Genomic DNA, 21273 nt, shown 5'->3' with positions numbered 1-21273 from the left:
TAAGCAGAAGGAATGCCTCCCCAAGGAGATTGAAACTCTAAAAAAAAAAAAAAAAAAAAAAAAAAAAAGCCAAATAGAAATTCTGGAGATGAAGGCTATAATTGAGATAAAAAATAATCTAGAAACCATAAAAAATAAAGCTGACATTATGGAGGACAGAATTAATGATGTAGAGGATATAAATATAGAAATGCTTCAAGTGGAGGAGGAGACAGAACTAAGATTTTTAAAAAAATGAAGAAATTCTTCAATAAATATCTGACTCAACTAGGAAAAGCAACATAAGGATTATAGGTATTCCAGAGGGAGAAGAGAGGAAGAAAGGAGCAGAGAGCTTGTTTGAAGAATTAATAGCTGAGAACTTCCCAAACCTGGGAAAGGAACCAGAATTACAAGTACATGAAGCCAATAGAACTCCTAATTATATCAATGCAAAATGACCATCTCCAAGGCATACAATAGTAAAATTGGCAAAAGTCAATGACAAAGAAAAAATATTAAGGGCAGCAAAGCAGAAGAAAATAACCTAGAAGGGAGTGCCTATCAGGTTTTCAGTGAATTTCTCAGCAGAAACGTTACTGGCTAGGAGAGTGGAATGATACACTCAAAATACTGAAAGACAAAAACTTTCAGTCAAGAACACTCTATCCAGCAAAATTATCCTTCAGATGTGACAGAGAAATATAAGCTTTCCCAGATAAACAAAAGCTGAGAGAGTTCATGACCACTAGACCTACCTTACAAGAAATGATGAAGGAAGCCCTCCTACCTGAAACAAAAAATGCAACAGTTTACAAAGCTTTGAGCAAGGAGATAAATAGACAAAATCAGAAAATTGCAGCTCTCTATCAGAACAGGTTAGAAAACAATTATAACATAAAGGACAACAGGAAGGAAAGCATCAAAAATAACTATGAACACTTCAAGTCAGCCACAAGCTCACAACATAAAAAAGAATAATTTGTGACAACAATAACTTGAAAGGGGAAAAGGAAAAGGATGGAACCTGCTTATGCTAATGGAAATAAGAGGCTATCAGAAAATGGACTATCTCATCTATGAGATCTTTTATACAAACCTCATGGTAAACACTAAAAAAAAAAAAAAAAAAAAAATCAAAGCAGAGCCACAAATCATAAAAGAAGAGAAAACCATCACAGAAAATCACCAAACTGAAATGGGAGTCAGAAATACAAGTGAAAAGAAACAATGGAAATATAGAACAACTGGAAAACAAGATACAAATGGCAGTGTTAAGCCATCATATAACATTAATCACTCTAAGGGTAAATGGAGTGAATTCGCCAATCAAAAGACACAGAGTGGGGGCCAACCTGGTGGTGCATCAGTTAAGTTCACATGTTCCACTTTGGCAGCCTGGGGTCCACCAGTTTGGAACCCAGGTGTGGAACTATGCACCACTTGTCAAGCCATGCTGTGGCAGGCATCCCACATATGAAGTAGAGGAAGATGGGCACAGATGTTAGCTCAGGACCAGTCTTCCTCAGCAAAAAGAGGAGGGTTGGTGGCAGATGTTAGCTCAGGGCTAAGCTCCCTCAAAAACAAAACCAAAAAAACCCAAAAACAAAACAAAACAAAAAGACACAGAGTGTGGGATGGGTTAAAAAACAAGACCCAACAATATGCTGCCTCCAGGAAACACATCTCAGCTCTAAAGACAAACATAGGCAAAGAGTGAAGGGATAGAAGACAATACTCGAAGCAAATGGTAAGCAAAAGAAAGCAGGTGTTGCCAAACTTAGACAAAGCACACTTCAAGGTAAAAAAGATAAATGAGAGATAAAGAGGGGCAGTAGATAATAATAAAAGATATGTTCCACCAAGAGGACATAACACTTATAAATACATATGCACCTAAAACAGGAGCAGCAAAGTAAATAAAGCAACTATTAACATACCTAAATGGAGAAATTGACAGCAACATAATAATAGTAGAGGACCTCAACACCCCACTTCTGTCAATGGATAGATCATCCAGACAGAAAGTCAACAAGGAAACAATGGCCTTAAATGAAACACTAGACCAGATGGACTTAATAGATATATACATAGAACATTCCACCCAAATACAGCAGAATACACATTCCTCTTAAGTGTACACAGAACATTCTCAAAGATAGACCATATGTTGGGAAAGAAGGCAAGCCTCAATAAATTTAGGATGACTGAAATTATATCAGGTATCTTTTCAGACCACAATGCTATGAAACTAGAAATCAACTGCAAGAAAAAAGCTGGGAAAGTCACAAATATGTGGAGACTAAACAACACACTACTGAACAACCATTGGATCAATGAAGAAATCAAAGGAGAAATTAAAAAATACCTGGAGACAAATGAAAATGAAAACAACATATCAACTCTTATAGGATGTAGCAAAAGCAGTACTAAGAGGGAAATTTATGGTAATACAGGCTGACCTCAACAAACAAGAAAAATCTCAAATAAGTAATCTTAAATCACACCTAACAGAACTAGAAAAAGAAAAAATAAAGCTCAAAGTCAGCAGAAGGAGAGGAATAATAAAAATTAGAGAAGAAATAAATGAAGTAGAGAATAAAAAAACAATAGAAAGGATCAATGAAAGTAAGGGCTGGTTCTTTGAGAAGACAAACAAAATTGACAAACTCTTAGCTAGCCAGACTCACTAAGAAAAAAGAGAAAAGGCTCAAATAAATAAAATTAAAAATGAAAGAGGAGAAATTAAAATGGATGCCACAGAAATACACAGGATTATAGGAGAATACTATGAAAAACTATATGCCCACAAATTGGATAACCCACAAGAAATGGATAAATTCTTAGACTTATACAACCTCCCAAAACTGAATCAAGAAGAAATAGAGAATCTGAATAGACCAGTCACAAGTAAAGAGATTGAAACAGTAATCAAAAACCTCCCGGGGCCAGCCTGGTGGCATAGTAGTTAAGTTCATGTGCTCCATTTCAGTGGCCTGGGGTTTGCAGGTTCAGATTCCAGGTGCGAACCTAGCACTGCTCATCGAGCCACACTGTGGTGGCATCCCACATAAAACAGAGGAAGACTGGCACAGATGTTAGCTCAGTGAAAATCTTCCTCAAGCAAAAAGAGGAAGATTGGCAACAGGTGTTAGTTCAGAGCCAATCTTCCTCACAAAGAATATGTCCCAAAAATCAAAAGTCCAGGATTGGGGCCAGCCCCGTGGCCAAGTGGTTAAGTTCACATGCTCCGCTTCAGCAGCCAGGGGTTTCACTGGTGCGGATCCTGGGCACAGACATGGCACTGCTCATCGGACCACATTGAGGAGGCGTCCCACATGCCACAACTAGAAGGACCCACAACTAAAAATACACAACTATGTGCTGGGGGGGATTTGTGGAGAAAAAATTAAAAGAAGATTGGCAACTGTTGTTAGCTCGGGTGCCAATATTTAAAAAAAAAAAAAAGTCCAGGGTCTGATGCCTTCTCTGGAAAATTCTACCAAACATTCAAAGAAGATTTCATAACTATTCTTCTCAAACTATTCCAAAAAACTGAAGTCACTCCAACAAATGTTGGAGAGAATGTGGAGAAAAGGGAACACTCATACACTCCTGGTGGGAATGCAAACTGGTGCAGCCACTATGGAAAACAGTATGGAGATTTATAAAAAAATTAAAAATAGAACTACCATATGATCCAGCTATCCCATTACTGAGTATATATCCAAAGAACATGAAATCAACAATACAAAGATATCTATGCACTCCTATGTTCATTGCAGCATTAACTCACAATAGCTAAGACAAGGAAGCAACCCAAATGCCTATCAACTGATGAATGGATAAAGAAGATGTGGCATATATACATAATGGAATGCTACTCAGCCTTAAAAAGACGAAATTGTCCCATTTGCAACAACATGGACAGAGCTTGAGGGTATTATGTTAAGCAAAATAAGCCAGATAGAGAAAGACAAACATGATATGATTCCACTCATATATGGAAGATAAACAAATACATGGATAAAGAGAATAGACTAGTGGTTACCAGAGGGAAAGGGGCTAGGGATAGTGGGCCAAAGGGGTAAAGGGGCACAAATGTATGGTGACATATAAAAACTAGACTATTGGTGGTGAGCACAATGCCATCTATACAGAAATTGATATATCGTAATGTACACCTGAAATTATACAATACTATAAACCAATATGACCTCGACAAAATAATTTTTAAAAAATGTAAACACTTTTGAACCAGCGCTTTCATTTCTAGAGAAATAATTAGGACATGCACAAAAATTAAGCTAGAAAGACTGCCACATATTATTTATATAATAGGAAAAATAAAATTAATTCAGTATTTATTAAAAAGAAAAATCCAACATTTGTCTAGCCGAACTTCAAAACCCCTATGGATAAATGATTCCTTTTTACTCTCCATTTGCCCCCACTGGAACTGCAATGTCTGTAGCAATTATCTTGTACTTGTCCCACAATTGTATAGGGGGAGCACTGGGGGCATACAACTTGTCTCTTTAGCTCCACAAGTCCATAGATATAGAGATGTGCCCCAGAGCAGATGACTTCTAGGATTCTTATCCACACCTGTTTGAAACTATTTAGATGATAAGATTTTGAACTTTGAACTAATGAGATTTTGATGAGGCTTTGGACTTGAGCTGATACTGTAATGAGATGAGATTTTTAGGAACCTTGGGATGAGATAAAAGTGGGATGCATGTGGGATGAAAATTAATCTTCTGAGACCCACAGGGTGGGCTGCGCTAGGCAGAATTCTAAGATTGCCAACATTCTGGTCCCTGATGTACATGCACCCTCCTCCATTTTTTTAAGCAAACACTAAGCTAGGCGCTGCTTGAAAGGATTTTGCAGATGTAGTTTTTGTCCCAAATCAACAGATCTTAAAATGGGGGATTGATGTAATCACACAAGCCTTTAAATCTGGGTCTAGGGGGTCAGAGACAGAGCAGTTAGAGAGATTCAAGTGTGAGACGGATTCAACACAAGGGAGATTCTTGTTTGCGGGCTTTGGAGCTGAAGGGGTCCATGTGAGCAGTAACATGAACAGCCTCTCAGAACTGTAAGCAGCTCCTAGCTGACAGCCAGCAGGGAAATGGCGACTTCAGTACTACACCCACAGAAAATTGAATTCTTCCAATAACCTAAATGAGCTTGGAAATAGATTCTACCTTAGAACCTTCAGCTGAGAACTCATCCTGGCTGATCCTTTGATTTCAGCCTTTAAGACCATAAGCAGAAAACCCAACTACACTACGCTAAACTTCTGACCTACAGAACTGTGAGCTAATAAATGGGGGTTGTTTTAAGCCACTGTGTTTGTGGAAACATTTTTTACACAGGAATAGAAAACAAACACACCTTGTAAAGCATATCTACAACAAAACCTTCAACAAACATTATCCAAACTGTAAAATCATTAGAATCACTCTGTGTAAATCAGGAACAATGGTATAAAACCAGAGATGCTTGGTGCAATCAATAATACATTGGTGGTTCTGATCCAAAGAAAGCATGAAATTAGAGATCTGAGGATAGGAAAATAAGAAATAAAATCATCGTTATTTGCATACTCCCTACATAGAAAACCTCCCCAAATTAACTTTTAGCTAGCTGGCTGGATATAGCATCAATATTTAAAAGTCAAATTCATTTCTTTATACCAATCACAGACATTTTAAAAATGTAATTAAAGCTACACCAAATTACCCTCCATTGAGTTGTAACAATGTAGGTTCACTTCTCTTCTCCTTCACGCTTGCCAACAAATGTGCTTTTGAATCTATGTGCTTATGCCAATCTAATATGCAATCATAGTTTCTCAATATTTTTTTAATATTTATTGAGGTATAAGTGTATACAATAAAATCACGGATCTTAGGTGTACATTTAGATGAGTTTTAACTAGCGTATAAACTTGTAAACAAGGCTTATAGAACATTACATTACTTTAAAAGTCCCATCCTGTCCCTTTCCAGTCCTCCTCACTAGAAGGAATTACTATTCTAATATCTAGCCACATAAATTAATTTTGCCTGTTTTGGAAATTCATAAAAATAGATTTCTATAGTGTGCACTCTTTGGTACCTAACTTCTTCAGCTGAGCATGTTTTTGTTGAGATTCCTCCAGATTGTTGATTCTGTCAGTGTTTCCCTCCTTTTTATTTCTGAGTGATATCCCTGGTATTAGTATACCACGGTATGTTCATCCATTCCAAACATTCAGCTATTTTGAATAAAGCTGTTATAAACATTTCAGTACAAGTCTTTTTGTAGACATATGTTTTTACATTTCTTGGGAAAATACCATTTGTTGAAAAAGGCTACTTTCCTCCACTGAATTGTATTAGTATGTTTATTTAAAAGTATTTGACCATATATGCATATGTTTCTGGACTCCCTACTTTCTTCCACTGATGAATTTGTTTGGCCTTACACCAAGACTACACTGATTACTCTAGCTGGAAACTACCTCAATAAGTACTTTACATTTTTTTAAATGCAATTTTTCTCTGCAATGTGCATACATGAGTTTCTCAACCAGGCTATTCATATAAGTTTGGAGAATGAAGCAGTTTCCTTGAGAGATGGTCTTTGTTGTTACTAAGGGGACTTACTTCCATAGTAACCCAGGGTATTTGTAAGTGGTCCTTTAAAATAGACATGAGCCAAAGTACTTGGAAGACTGATTTAATTTTCTGGGACATTCCAGTTGGGATTATATTTTAAGGGAGTAGGGGATTATTAGATCAGTCACACATCTTTCAATTGTATCATAATTTCTCAAAGGTCAGTGAGTGCAATAAAATTTTAAATTAGTATCCAGGTCTCCAAATTTCTGAGTGGTCGCTCTGAAAGTGAAAGTATGCTTTTAACTGTGTTGACAATGAACACTTTCTGTTCTACTTCCCAGTTCCAAGTTTTTGTTCCTTCCGCTATGGATTATCTATCCTCCTGCATGTCTGTAATGTATTAATAATGTCACAACGCATGTGTGTGAGCCTCACAATGGTAGTCATGGTGAACAGGACGGATCCACACGGTTTACCCAATACCTCCACAGAGGAGCTCCTGGATAACATAAAGGTATATCGAAAATATTATCCACAGTCATAAGTTTAAAATCCCATTTTCCTAACTAATTTGCATAGAGATTGAATGTTATCATAATCGATATGACAGTAATAATTAGAAAAAGAAGCTTAAGTTTTGATCTACATTGCTAGTAGTAACCTAAATAAACATGTCCTTGATTAAAGTATGCCTCAATATTGTGAAGGGCTTTGTTGTGTGAATCCCTTTATGTGAAGAAGAATAAAAACCAAAAGTTAGGGCCTCTTTAGAATTGAGAAGTTGGGACAAGAGAAAAAAGGGAAAGCATTTTAAAACAGAAGTGAAAGTCAAGACACATTCTCTTTTTTTAAGTTTTGACCAGGCCATATATTTACACATTTAATTTCATCTCTGAAAGGTAAGGAGTTGTTACTTGTCAGAAAATGTAGTACAGGAAGAAATGGAAATGAGTGGGAAGAATACTTTTTCACTTTACTCTTCCTATGTTCCTTTATGAATGCACAGGCAAATATGAACATATTTTCTTATTTTCACTCCTTTTTTACATTAAAAATAATGCTCTATATGCAAGGTACTGCACCTTGACTTTTTTTTTTACATAGTCATCAGAACAAGGCTCACACATGACGCAAATGTAGGAATTCCCAGACAGGGAGTTTAGAATAACTATAATTAATATGTTAAGGGTTCTAATGGAAAAAGTTGGCAACATACAATACCAGATAGGTAATGTCAGTAGACAGATGGAAACTATAGGAAAGACTTAAAAACAAAGAGTAGAAATCAAGGCAACTTTAATAGAAGAAAGAACGCCTTGATGGGCTCGTATGTAATCTCAGCACAGCTGAGGAAAGAATCAGTGAACTTGAATATAGATCGATAGACACTCCCCAATCTGAAATAAAAGAGAAGGGGGGGGTGGAGCTTAACAGAACATCCCAGAACTGTGGACAGTATCATAAGGTGTAACTTGTGCATGGCTTGAACCGCAGAAAGAGAAGTCAGAGAGAATGGCAAGAAGAACTATTTTACAAATTAATGGCTGAGAACTTTGCAAAATAAATGCCGACACCAAACCACAAAACCAAGAAGATCAGAGAACACCAAACAGGATAAATACCAAAAAGAAAAATAATTAACAACAAGAAAAACCACCTAGACATACATACATAATTAAATTGCAGAAAACCAAGAGAAAAAGAACATCTTGATAAAGCCAGAGGAAAAAAACAACCTTACCTACAGAGGAACAAGGATAAGAATTACAGAAGATTTCCTGTCAGAAACCACTCAAACCAGAAGAGAGAAATGAAATCTTTAAAGCGGTGAAAGTAAAAAAAACAAAAAAACAAAAAAACAACAACAAAACAAAATCCTGCCAAGCTAGAATTCTATATCCAATGCACAGGCAAATCTGAACATATTTTCTTATTTTAACTCTTTTTTACATTAAAAATAATGCTCTATATACAAGGTATTGTGCCTTGATTTTTTTTTTTTTACATAATCATCAGAACTAGGCTCACATATGACATACTTCACATATGACATACTTCACGAGTGAAAGAGAATAAAGACTTTTCAGGCAAATAAAACCTGAGGGAATTCATTGCTAGCAGGCCTGCCATGCAAGAAATGTTAAAAGACAGCAGATTTTAGTCCAACTATATCAATAATCACTTTAAATGTGAATGGTCTATATACACCAGTAAAAAGATAGAAATTGTCAGATTTGATAAAAATCCCCAAATGTGGTGTCCATAAGAAACCCGCCCTGAATTCAAAGACTCAAATAGATTAAAAGTAAAGGGATGAAGAAAGATGCAAACATTATGCAACCAGGCAAACGCTAATCAAAAGAAAATTGAAGAAGCCATATTAATTTCAGACAAAGCAGAATTTATAATAAGGAAGATTATCAGAGATAAAGAGGGTATTACTTAATGACAAAGGGATCAATTCTCCAAGAAGACATGATAATTTTAAGCATGTATGTCCCTAACAATAAAGCATCAAAATACAGAATGCAAAAACTGCTAGAACTGAAACAAGAGATAGAAAACTATAAAATTGGTAACTGTTTTCTGTTTTTTACATTTGTTTTTGGTTTCCTTTCTTTTTTTCATTCCTTTTTTTGGCTCTTCTGAGTTTGAGTATAGTATATGATTAAATTTTCTCTCTTTTTTTGATGTATCATTTATAGTTTAAAAAATCTGATTTAGCGGTTACCTTTAGGTTTACCATATACAATTTTTAATAATCCAAATCCACCTTCAAATAACACTATCCTGCTTCATGTTTAGTATAGATACTCTATAACAGAGCATTCCCAATTCCTCTCTCCCATTCTCCGTGACACCGATGTTACTTATTTCACTTATCCACATGCTATAAATACCCAGTACATAATTACATTATTGCTTTAAACAAATAGTTATCTTTTAGATCAATTCAAAGTAAAATAATTTACGCCTTCATTTATTCCTTTCTGGTGCTCTTCCTTTTTTGTGTAGACCCATGTTTCTGAACTACGTCATTTTCCTTTTCCATGAAGAACTTCGATTAACATTTCTTTTGTAGGTTGTGCTTTTGTTTTCTACATCTAAGATTTTTGCATAGCCCAAGGTAAAAAAAAATTGCCTATGTTTTCTTCTAGAAGTTTTATAATTTCAGGTTTTACATTTACATGTATGATCCATTTTGACTTTATTTTTGTATATGTTGTGTTGAAGATCCTTTTTTATATATGGATATACAATTGTTCTGGCACCATTTATTGAAAAGACTCTTCTATCTCCACTGAATTGTCTTTCAACGTTTGTTGAAAAATCAGTAGTTGTGGGATTAACATGTCCTACCTGATTTTAAGCGTGGTCATAAAGTTATAGCAATCAAGACAGTGTGGTATTAGCATAAAGACAGAAAAATAATGAAATAGAGTTCAGAAATAGACTCACACACATATGAGCTACTGATTTTTTCATGATCCACAAAAGAACAAACATAAAATTGGATTTCATCAACATTCAAAGTACACTGTTAAGAGAATGAAAAGACAGCCCAGAGGCAGGGGAAAATATTTGCAAATCATATCTAATAAAGGAATTCTATAAAAATTCAATACAAATGAAATAAAAAAAAACAGAAGAAAGATGTGAACAGACGCTTCACCAAAGAAGATATATGATGGCAAATACTCCAATGAAATGATGCTCCAAATCATTAGTCATTAGGGACAAGCAAATTAAATCCACAAAGATTTATTCCTACACAGCAATTCAAATGGCTAAAATTATAAAAATTGGACATACCAAGTGTTGTCGGGAATGTGGAGAAACTGAAATCCTCCCACACTGCTGGTGAAAATGGTATAACCACTTTAGTTAAGCTTGCACCTACCATATGATCCAGCCATTCCACTGCTAGGTATTTACTGTAGAGAATTGAAAGTATATGTTCATACAGAGAATTGCACATCACTGGAAACAACCAAAATATTCATCAATAGGTGAATGAATGCACAAACTCTGGTACATCAATAAAATGGAGTACTTAGCACCAAAAGGAAATGAACTATTGATACACAGAACAACATGGATGAAACTCAAAATAATTATACTGAGTGGAATAAGCTAGATGAAAAAAAATAGTGCCGACTGTCTGACTCCATTTATATAAAACTTCTAGAAAATGAAAACTAAGCTATAGTAAGAGTCAGCAGATCAGTGATGGGGGAGGAGCAGGAAGTAGCAATTACAAAAATAGTAAAGAATCTTTTGGAGGTGAAGAGTATGGTCATCCTCTTGATTGTGGTGATAGTCTCATGAGTATACCCATATTTAAAAATTTATCAAGTTGTATCCATTATGCCAAAGATTAAATGTGCAGTTTATTGTGTCAATTGTACCTCAAAAATCTGTTGAAACCTATCTATTCAGGGGCCGGCCCAGTGGCATAGTGGTTAAGTTCGCGTGCACCGCTTTGGCGCCCAGGGTTTGTAGGTTCGGATCCCAGGCATGGACCTAGCACCGCTCGTCAAGCCACACTGTGGCAGCATCCCACATAAAATAGAAGAAGATTGGCAACAGAAGGTAGCTCAGAGCCAATAGTCCCCACAAAAAAAACAAATCTATCTAATTCAAAAACTTTTTCTTGAACTATATTCTTAAATATTTGTAGTATTCCATTGTTTTGGTTTAAATATTGAGAACCGCATTTCCTAGAGAAATGGCTGCTCACAGGGGACCATACTTTATACGCCTCTCTGTAGCAACAGAGGAAGGAGTTCAAGCTGTGGAGCTTGGAACATTTTTCTGGTCCATTCACCCCCACCAAGGGACCTCCTGCTACAATCCAGGAAAATTGATCTTCTTCGAGTATGAGTCACAGAAAAGAAATTCTGTTTGCTGTTATACAAAGATACTCAGTGAAGAAATGAAGAAATAGAGCATATAATCATCCTAAAATATGAAAACTCAGAAAGTTGTTTCCATGAAGCAGATCTAAATTGTAACCTGAAATTACAAAATGAGCCTAAAAACTAGCACAGCAATTATAGCTACAGAAGGAATACCACCATGCAGCATATACAGGAGCTCAAAGTAGAGATGACCAGGCTGTGCTCAGACAGCAGATGAATGAAAAAAGGAAATTGACAGAACTCAGTAAAGGATTATGAAAAAACAAGACAGAAGATTTTAGAAAAGAAAAGACAAAATAACAAGGAAAACAAGAGAGAACAGGAACCACAGAGAGCACAGTAAGGGACACTGAGTATAGAAAAGAAAAGGAAGGAAGATGAGAATGAAGGTGATACACATGAACAAGGAGTATTCTGTAATAGGGTTTCCCCCTGCCACAATAGCCAAGGAGTAGGTATCATTATTCTATTTAAAATTCACCAATCTGATAGTTAGAAATTCTGCCATAACTGTAAAATATTCTTTTATTATTAATGGAATTGCACAGTTTTGTATTTCTATGACCTATATTTATTGGTCATGTCCATTTTTTTCTCTCGTAAATTATCTATTGATATCCTTAGTGCATTTTACCTATTGGGGCATCATCTATTTGCTTTTCATTTATATGACTCATACAGATGAATATATATTTATTCCTAAGACTTATATAGGGTAATTTATATATTTATATGTGGAATACTTTGTTCAATGACAACTAGTTAATGCATTAAATAGGGAAATATCAACTGAGGTTTTATCCATCTGGTGTGGGGAATTTCAGTCTGAGCTTAGTGGTTTTAATCCAATTATGGTAGGCTCTTTCTCTAAGAAGAGAAAGAATGATGGCTCTTAAAGAGTGATGGCTTTAGGGTATAAGAAAAACAACCCAAGATTTTGAGTGATGTGTTCACGTGCACAGGGAAGGTTGAATCAATGTGTGCTGGACCACCTGATGTAGGTAAGGGTGAGTACTGATTTCCATGGCGCAACTCCTGTGATTTAAAAAAACATGGAAGAGCATTGTGTTCCATCCTCTGGAAAGCCTCTCACCAAAGGTCTGGAGCTTCCATGCCCCTCCAGTAGCCCTTCCATGCTACTTTATGGATGCCCCTCACTGTTATTATTCGATATCCTCAGAGTGGTACTCTTACCAGAGCTCTCATGAAAGCTTTTTTCTCTCAGACAGAGACATCACTATCCAGAGGCCACAGCCACAGGATGACAGGGATTTGAGAAGGGGAGAAAAAAAGAGGAAAGAAGGTGACAAGATATTAGTGATGAGAGAACAAACACATAGATTCCTACCTATTTCCTTATTTCGTATTCAACCAAAAATACCACTTGGACCATTAACTCCTTATTCAATAAAATCCTTCATTACTTAATATATTCCTCTTAATTATGCAACTAGCAGAGAAAGTTTAGAGAAGGGGACTATCTTGGATGCTTCCAAAGAAGCTTTATCCTGCCCTCATCTACTATCCTGAAAGTTTCTCCCTTTCCAGTGAGCCAAAAATCACATGCAACCTGCTCCCCAGAGTCTCAACCATAAGTTCATTATTAAGAATTTCTTGGACCAACTTTAACAGTGCAACAAAACCATAGAAGCTTCCCTAACCTGAGGATTGACAGAGAAATCCACTCCCGGGAAAGACAACAAAACAGGCCACATCAGAGCCAAGCAAAAGAAGAGAAATGGCCTTTTTCTTTCACTGTCCCACCCAATTATTTCCATAGTTCAGCCCGAGAACATCTCATCATGAGTTGATCTTCTATCTATGGCTATTTTTCTCTCCGGGAACGGTGCGTATGTGGACAAGTGTTGTTTTGTGAATGAGGCTAACTTAATGGAGGAGTTAGAAGAAGAGAAGAGGCAAGAGCAATCTAATGATTGAAGTAGATCTCATACTATATAGCGCTCTGCAGACACGTTTACATGTAGTTTAGCAACACTGAAGAGACAGGTATTAAATGCTTATGCTGTGACAGGTACTGGGGATACAGATGGTACCCTTGACTTGCAAGGACTTTACATTACAGTTGAGGATACCAAAGATTAAACGTAACTACACACAGAAAATAATGTTATAAAAGAATGAAGAAGTTCCCATGACAGAGAATATTAGGCAGAGGGGAGCTACTTTACACAGGGTGAGCTGGAAGACCAATTTTCCCACATCCCTGAATATCATGGTAAATCACCAGTATGCAGAGCAGCTAGATTTATCTCCTCTTTTCTTTCAGAACCCCGTGTATAATTGGAGCCCTGAAATCCAGGGGATCATCTTCAGTTCCATCTTCTATGGTTCAGTTATCTTCCAAATTCCTGCTGGATACTTATCTGGAATATACTCCGTAAAGAAAATGGTTGGCTCTACATTATTTGTCAGCTCTCTAATTAATTTGTTCATCCCACTGGCAGCTCAAGTTGGAGAAACTTTGGTCATTGTGTGCCGAGTAGCCCAGGGAGTAGCCCAGGTATTAAGATAATGCAAAAACTGAACAGGGTTTAAATTCACAGAAAGTATCAGAGATCAAATGTCCTAATCCGTCGCATTTCAGGGGACAGTAGCAGCAGCTCAGCAAGTAATATGGATCAAATGGGCTCCTCCCTTGGAACGAGGCCGACTTACCTCTATTAGTATATCAGGTAATGACTTGGGCCTAGAATATTTGAATACCATTGTCACCTCATTTTATCATGTTATTCCCTAGAGCCATAAGAAACATGTGTGTTTTAAACTGTCAAGGGCTTCCGAAACCATCTATTCCAGCATCCTCACTTTAAAGATGTGGAAACTGTCTGGAATGGAGAAGAGGCTTCCTTAGCTCAAACAGTAGAAAAAAGAGGAAAAAGGCCAATATTTTATTCTTTTCTTCTATTCAGTGTTATGCTATACAAATTTATTTCACTGGAAAATGTTCTTTGCTACTGTGAGGATATATTATCTCTACTTTGAGATACTTCCATTCATTAGGGATGTTCTTTGCGTCTTCTGGTTAGGATTTATGCTGGGACCCTTCATTACCCTCATTGCGACTGGATTCATCTGTAAATCCCTGGGCTGGCCCATGGTCTTCTATATTATGGGTGAGTATCTTTCTATAAAATCCCAGTCATTACTCAGAACCTAAGACAAAATTAAAAATAGAAGTTGAATATAATGTAATACTTTATATAAAGTTAATGAAATTAAACATCATGAATCCCATTGAAGGAAAGATACGTCAAGATTCATTAATTTCTTATTACAAGTAAGGAATCATGCGCATAACTGTACATGCATTATTGTACATAACTTTCGCAGTTCTATAATGTAGGTGCTACTGATCCATACCTCTTATGTGAAACTCTTGGGCAAAGGGATGATCAAAATAGATCACTTTTCAGAAAGATAATATGATCAGTATACTGTTTATACTTAACACCCCAAGCATGATCTGAAACACTGTCTCATAATCAAACACACTGATCTCTGAAGTAAAATGTGAAATTCTCACAAATTTGAATAAATAAAAGCTACAAAGGATTGGAGTTTCCAAATAAGTTAGAAAATCACTTTTGGCGTTCAGATCTTGGTTTCAGACTTATGGATAAGGGACTGTGGATAGTTGTTATAATGCCCATTCGATAGGTAAGGAAACTTATAGAGGCTTAATCAGAAGGATTTATTTACAAAGTGATTAAAAAGAAGGTAAGAGATGTGGCAGAATCACAGGGATAGTACAGTAATCTGGTGCTAGCAATATAGAAGTTGTTAGCATCCCCAGGTCCAAAGGGGAAAGCAAGGGAGTAGTGGATGGGAATCCATTAGGAGAGAGTCCTGTAGAGACAGCTGCCTTCAGAAGACTCATGATTTTTCATAAAAGGGCATATAGATTGAGATAACGCTAGGAAGGTGATAACTAAGGGAAGAGACACCCTAACCTCATTCAACTCTCTCTCCCTCATCTTCTACTTGGGCTTTCTGTTGGCCAAATCCATCTGGAAAGTAGAGCACTTGGAGGCCTGCGGATATTCATTCAAGTCAGCCATCTGTGGTCAAAGCAGGGTAAAGAAGGCTGAGAGTGGATCCAGGGGGACAAATAGAAGACATTCAACACACACAGTGAGCAAACCGCAGATCCATAATATGAAAACATGTCTTCCATCCTCGAAATTTCTTTGCTCTTCATCACTATATTAGTCATCACTAGTAAGTAATGGTCAGTATAGTGATCGTACACAAACCTTGTATCAGGAAAGGGACTGCAAAGCCTAGAACTGTCTAGCTTGGTGAAAGGAAAATTTGAGAGAGTATGCATTGTCATTTACTGTCATTTAAGAGAAATGCATACCTGCTCTGCACTGCAAAACTAAAATGAATATGCAGAAATTATAGGGAGGTAAAGTTTCAGCCCCATGTAAGAAAAACTTTTTAATGCTGCCCAGTATTGCTGATCAAAGTTTGGATGAGCTCCAACATTCATGTTGTATTCCTATTTCAACATCATACATATGTATAGAACAACATATGTCACTTGTGGTTATCATGAGTGACTCCATGAACCCGGAAGAAGGGACTACACATTATATCATGATAACAGCTTTACTGTGAATTGATTCATATGCCTTTTAGAATAGAGGAAAAGTGCCATTACCTGGATGGCAGCGGTTTAGAGAATTAAGTATCTGCCTGCATAACTCTTTTACAATGAGTCATACAATGCCCATAGATGTGAAATGACCTGCCCACATTAGGGGCAGAGGCAAGACTAAAACCAAGAATTTTTTTTGCTCCATTTAATGTTATTCTTAATAAAGTTAAATAAATCTAAATTGATACTGTTTTAAGGAACAAAATAGTATCTGCCTTTAAGCAACTGATAATTGTTGAAGAAAATTACCAAACAGAGCAAATTGGATCACACACTCACGTTTGCACTTAAAATTGCCTGGCTGTCCTGCCACGTTTCTCTCCACAAAGACTATTTCAAGCTTCTCAAAACTTCTCTCCTCTACTCAAATCTCTAAAGTGGCTCCCTTTTGCCTGCCTGCTCTTTTGTCACCTCCCTTTTAACAGTCAAAATTATTGTACAACCTGTCTGTACCCACTGCCCCCATTTCCTAGCCTCCCACTCTCTCCTTGACTCACATCTAACTAATGTCTGACTCATTCTCCATCAAGATAGCTTTTGCCAGGATCACTTATGGCTTCCATCAGAGCTTCTCTGAGCCCCATGTTCTCCCTCTAGTCACACTGGCCTCATAACTCAGGGCCTTGGCACTTACTGCTTCCTCTGCCTGGAGTGTCCTTGCCCCACATCCATGTCACAGCCTTCCCTGAGGATGGCACTCCTCACCTCATCCCCCCATAACTTCTCTCCATAGCTCTTATTTCTGCCATTTAATATCTTTTACTCATTTACTTTTTATTATCTTTCTTGCTCAAACACTAGAAAGTAAGATCTATGAAGGCAGAGGTTTTTGCCTCTTTTATTCACTGATGTATCTCCAGTACCTAGAATAGTGCATGATACATAATAGGCATTGAATCAATATTCGTCAAATGAATGAATGCATTCCCGGAAGACTGACTAATGAGCACTACATACTTCTTGTCCTAACAGAGGATTCCCTATGATTAGTCATTAGCATATAAAACTCGAAAACAACAATTAATTTGGCAAACTTTTATAGGAGTTGAACAATCCCTGAGGCCTGGGCTGTGTCTTAAGAGTATGGCTAAAGCCTAGCTCTCAAACTGAAGGATTATCAAATACTATGTGGGCTCAGCAGTACCATAATTTCATGGTGGAATATGTTATAAATCTCTAGAGATGAAGGCCTCGAGCAGGGAGGCCAAGTTGTCGTGAGTGGAGGGAGACAGAGGCTAGGAGATTGGGAGAGGCCAGAGGGCTTACCAACAGTTCCGTAAAATTCATTCTGTAGGGAGAGGCAGCTGTAGATACAGAGAGGCCTGTCAAAAATGTGAGCCTTGGTGCAGAATTTCAAAAAAGAAAAAGAAGGTCCAGGTTCTCAGACTGATAATAAAAAATGCCAGTTTGGGAAAGAGACCCACTACAGACAGAAGCAATTCCAATTCTAACTTGTCCTACTTTGATAGGTGCTTGTGGCTGTACCCTAAGTCTTCTCTGGTTTGTTCTGTTTTATGATGAGCCAAAGGACCACCCATGTATGAGCATCAGTGAGAAGGAATACATCACATCCTTCCACGTCCAACAGGTAGAACACAGACGCTCCACTTTGGTATCTCCCAGATTCTGCACCAAATGAAATGTGTTCCAGCTTGTCCTAATGTGCTGAGTATTAATGGGTTCCTCTCTAGGTCAGCTCAAGTGAATACTCTCTGCCCATCAAGGATATGCTTAAGTCTCTTCCACTCTGGGCCATTTGCATGTGTATTTTTGCTTTATTCTGGTCAAGTACCATCATACTTTTCTATACACCAACATTTATCAACTCCAAGCTTCATGTTAATATAAACGAGGTAAGTATAAATTCTGTTTTCATTTTAACTTTATGAAGGACTCTGTGCTCATTCCTCTATCTCTCATGACTCTAGTCTTAGCTCTTGCCCACCCCTAGGCTGTTTAGTTGATGTTCTTTCCCTAGAGACTCACTGTTTCCAATTTTTATGTCAACATTGCCCAGAACAAAAAGCGTAGACACAGTATCTTGTACTCCCACAATAATACACACTTACCCATGTTCCCACAGATTCCCTACCTCCCATTCACTGTATGATTGCCCTTTTGTTTTAAGGCTCAATGCCATCATTCCCTACAGGAACTTGGATCCTTCCCTGAAAGTCATTTGGCCTGGCCCTGCCAGCCTGCCCAGCTCATACCAATCCTCTCCCCTGGGGTAGGGCAATGAGTCCTAGGTTGTGAACCCATGACTCAGGTCTTACTCTGAAAGGACTGGCACTCTCATTGCTTCTCTGACTTGGAGAATCATTGATGCCTGGACCCTTCTGCTGCTTGATGCCACAATAACCAGAAAAGACTCCTTTAGATATGGAGTCTGGGCTTGCCACCTTAAGGCATTCTGTAATAATGCCTCCAGTAACCCAGCCTAGGGGCTAGTATAACAGTGAGATCTTTTTTTTTTTTTTTTGAGGAAGATTAGCCCTGAGCTAACTACTGCCAGTCCTCATCTTTTTGCTGAGGAAGCCTGGCCCTGAGCTAACATCTGTGCCCATCTTCCTCTACTTTATATGTGGGATGCCTACCACAGCATGGCATGCCAAGCGGTGCCATGTCCACACCCGGGATCTGAACCAGCAAACCCCGGGCTGCTGAGAAGCGGAATGTGCGAACTTAACTGCTGCGCCACCGGGCCGGCCCCAACAGTGAGATCATTTAAGCTCTCTCTGACTCAATTTTATCTTCCATGAGACCACAGAGCTGTTGCAAGGATTAACAGCTGCTGGTCCAGAATAAGCACCATATGACTGTCTGCAATCGCTATCATTATTATCTCTATCATTTTCTCCAGGGCCAGCATTTCCCATTCCCAACATAGTCTTCCTCTCTACTATCCAGTTCTTTCACGTCCCATAATACTAAAAGTAGAGAACTAGACAGATTGTGACAACTGTTTCTGACCTCGAAACTATTTTCCTCTTTCCTTCGGGTAGCGTGGCCCCAGCGGCAATTCTGGGGATGTATGCTGATGTTTTCCTGCATGACAGCACAAATTTTAGATACTGAATTTCAATGTAGGGATTACTGTACATCGTGAGTACAGTTACTCACTCTCAAATAACATTTCCTCCTTAGAATGGGCTGCTTTCTGCCCTCCCGCATTTGTTTTCCTGGATCTTTGGTCTCCTAGCAGGTCAGATGTCAGACTTCCTCCTATCCAGGAATATTTTCAGCATACTTAACATCCGGAAACTCTTCATCATGCTAGGTAAGCAACAGACAGAACATTCAAGCACTTTGGTGTACCTCACTGCCATATTCAGGATGCACCTGACTGTGTCATCTGAATCACTTCCCCAGGACTTCTCCTGCCTGCCCTCTTCTGTGTATGCCTACTCTACCTGAGTTCCAGCTTCTATGGCACTATTATTTTCCTGATACTTGCTTGTGCAACAGGAAGCTTTACTATGGTTGCAGTGATTGTAAATACCTTGGAGATCGCTCCCAGGTAGGGTTTTAAAAATCTCTTTCATTTTTGTATCCAAGCTCTCCACGGTGTTTTAAAATTTCAGCTATTTTGGAGTTCATGGCCAGCAGGCCAAAAGTTCTGAAGAAGCATCAATATAGGTCAGACATATAGCTTAAGTAATAATTATGTACCTAATGATATATGTAAATGTAAGCAACTCTCATGTATATATATGGGGAAGTATAACCCAATGATTAAAAGCACAGATTCTAGAGTCAGACTGTTGGGTTTCAATAGCATCATGACTATTTTCCTCAAGCAAATTACCTACCTTCTCTGTGCCTGTTTCTCACCTACAAAACAGGAGTAAGAAGAGAATGCTTACCTCTTGGGGGGTTATTAAAAGGATTAAATAAGTTAATATAGGTCAAGTACATAGCATAGTGCCTGGCACATAGCAAACGCTGCACAAAGGGCTAGCTACTCCATTGATATTGTTGTATGCATGTTTATATATTATTAACCCTCATGACAACCTATCAATTAGCACTATTCACTTTATAACTAAAGAAACTGAGGTTCAGATACTTAATCGTTACCCTAAGATCTCACCACTGGTTTGGGATCTTACCTAGGATATCAATCCAGATCTGTTTGGCAAAAACCTTTTGCTCTTTTTACTATGTTATGCCTTTTTTGGGGGGGAGATATAATAAGTACGACTAATGTAAGCAGCTCTGTCATTTGCACAACTCCAGGGGATGCTGTTCACATTGTACTTTATGGGGCTAGCACTCCCTGGAGAACACAGACCCAATATGAACAGAATTCTCTGAAGTTTTGTAAAGCAGTGGTCCTGAAGTAGAGAGGCAAAATCAATCAAGAATAATCCACTGTCACAATTCTTTAAAGAATCTTGCCCATCAGATCTACACAATGAAGACATGTATCCATTTGATTTATTCAGTTCCGAGACGCTCCTTAAAAATGCCTGCAGGTGTTCTGATTAATACTTGGAATTGTATAAAGACATAAAAGAATTGTTTGATATACAATGCACAATACCAACTGAGCCATATGCACTTTGAAAAACAGGTAAATTAAGAACATATATACAAATGGATAAAGGAAATTATAAATATGCATTAAGAAGTATTGAGTATTTTTTGTGTGCCTGTCATGCCCCAGTGTGAGTGATATAACACTATCCACATAGTGTGGGTGAGGAGACAGAAGACCAGGGAAATGAATTTATATGAAGTCACATGATTAGTAATAAGTAGAGTGAGGGTTCATACCTAGATTTATCTGCCTCCAAAGCTGACTAGCTGTAATCATTCCCTCACTAGTGTTATTTGCCAGCACCTGGTCAATAGGATGAAATATCTCAGCCAGCGACGGTTTGGGGAACACAGGACTTGGCCTGAATTGCATCATTCCAATGGGCCCAAATTTCATGTTAGCCAGGTAATTTTGTAGAGTCAGAGAGAATAAATAAATACAATTTGGGAAAATTCTTAGTCTCTTAAACTAGTTCATCCTCAATCTTTAGGGCATATGTGTGTTATATCTCAACCATATCAATTTGTATTGCTT

At 37.7% G+C, this 21273-nt stretch overlaps 1 protein-coding gene across 4 annotated transcripts in view; it reads left to right on the top strand.

Annotated features, from left to right (window-relative positions):
* SLC17A1 (solute carrier family 17 member 1) overlaps nucleotides 1–21273 on the top strand; it is a 49180-nt gene that overhangs the window by 5093 nt on the left and 22814 nt on the right. For 3 of the 4 annotated variants that reach the window (XM_070584234.1, XM_070584236.1, XM_008528125.2), the window contains 8 exons: nucleotides 6935–7107; nucleotides 13803–14036; nucleotides 14121–14208; nucleotides 14563–14649; nucleotides 17666–17784; nucleotides 17888–18049; nucleotides 19344–19476; nucleotides 19569–19716. In XM_070584234.1, the coding sequence (XP_070440335.1) occupies nucleotides 6935–7107; nucleotides 13803–14036; nucleotides 14121–14208; nucleotides 14563–14649; nucleotides 17666–17784; nucleotides 17888–18049; nucleotides 19344–19476; nucleotides 19569–19716 (1144 nt within the window). The remainder of the gene's footprint in view (nucleotides 1–6934; nucleotides 7108–13802; nucleotides 14037–14120; nucleotides 14209–14562; nucleotides 14650–17665; nucleotides 17785–17887; nucleotides 18050–19343; nucleotides 19477–19568; nucleotides 19717–21273) is intronic. The other variant, XM_070584237.1, reaches the window with a different exon arrangement.

Source organism: Equus przewalskii, chromosome 19, assembly GCF_037783145.1.
Source record: "Equus przewalskii isolate Varuska chromosome 19, EquPr2, whole genome shotgun sequence".
In the NCBI taxonomy this organism is placed as follows: Eukaryota; Metazoa; Chordata; class Mammalia; order Perissodactyla; family Equidae; genus Equus; species Equus przewalskii.
This window is presented reverse-complemented; position numbering and strand designations above follow the sequence as displayed.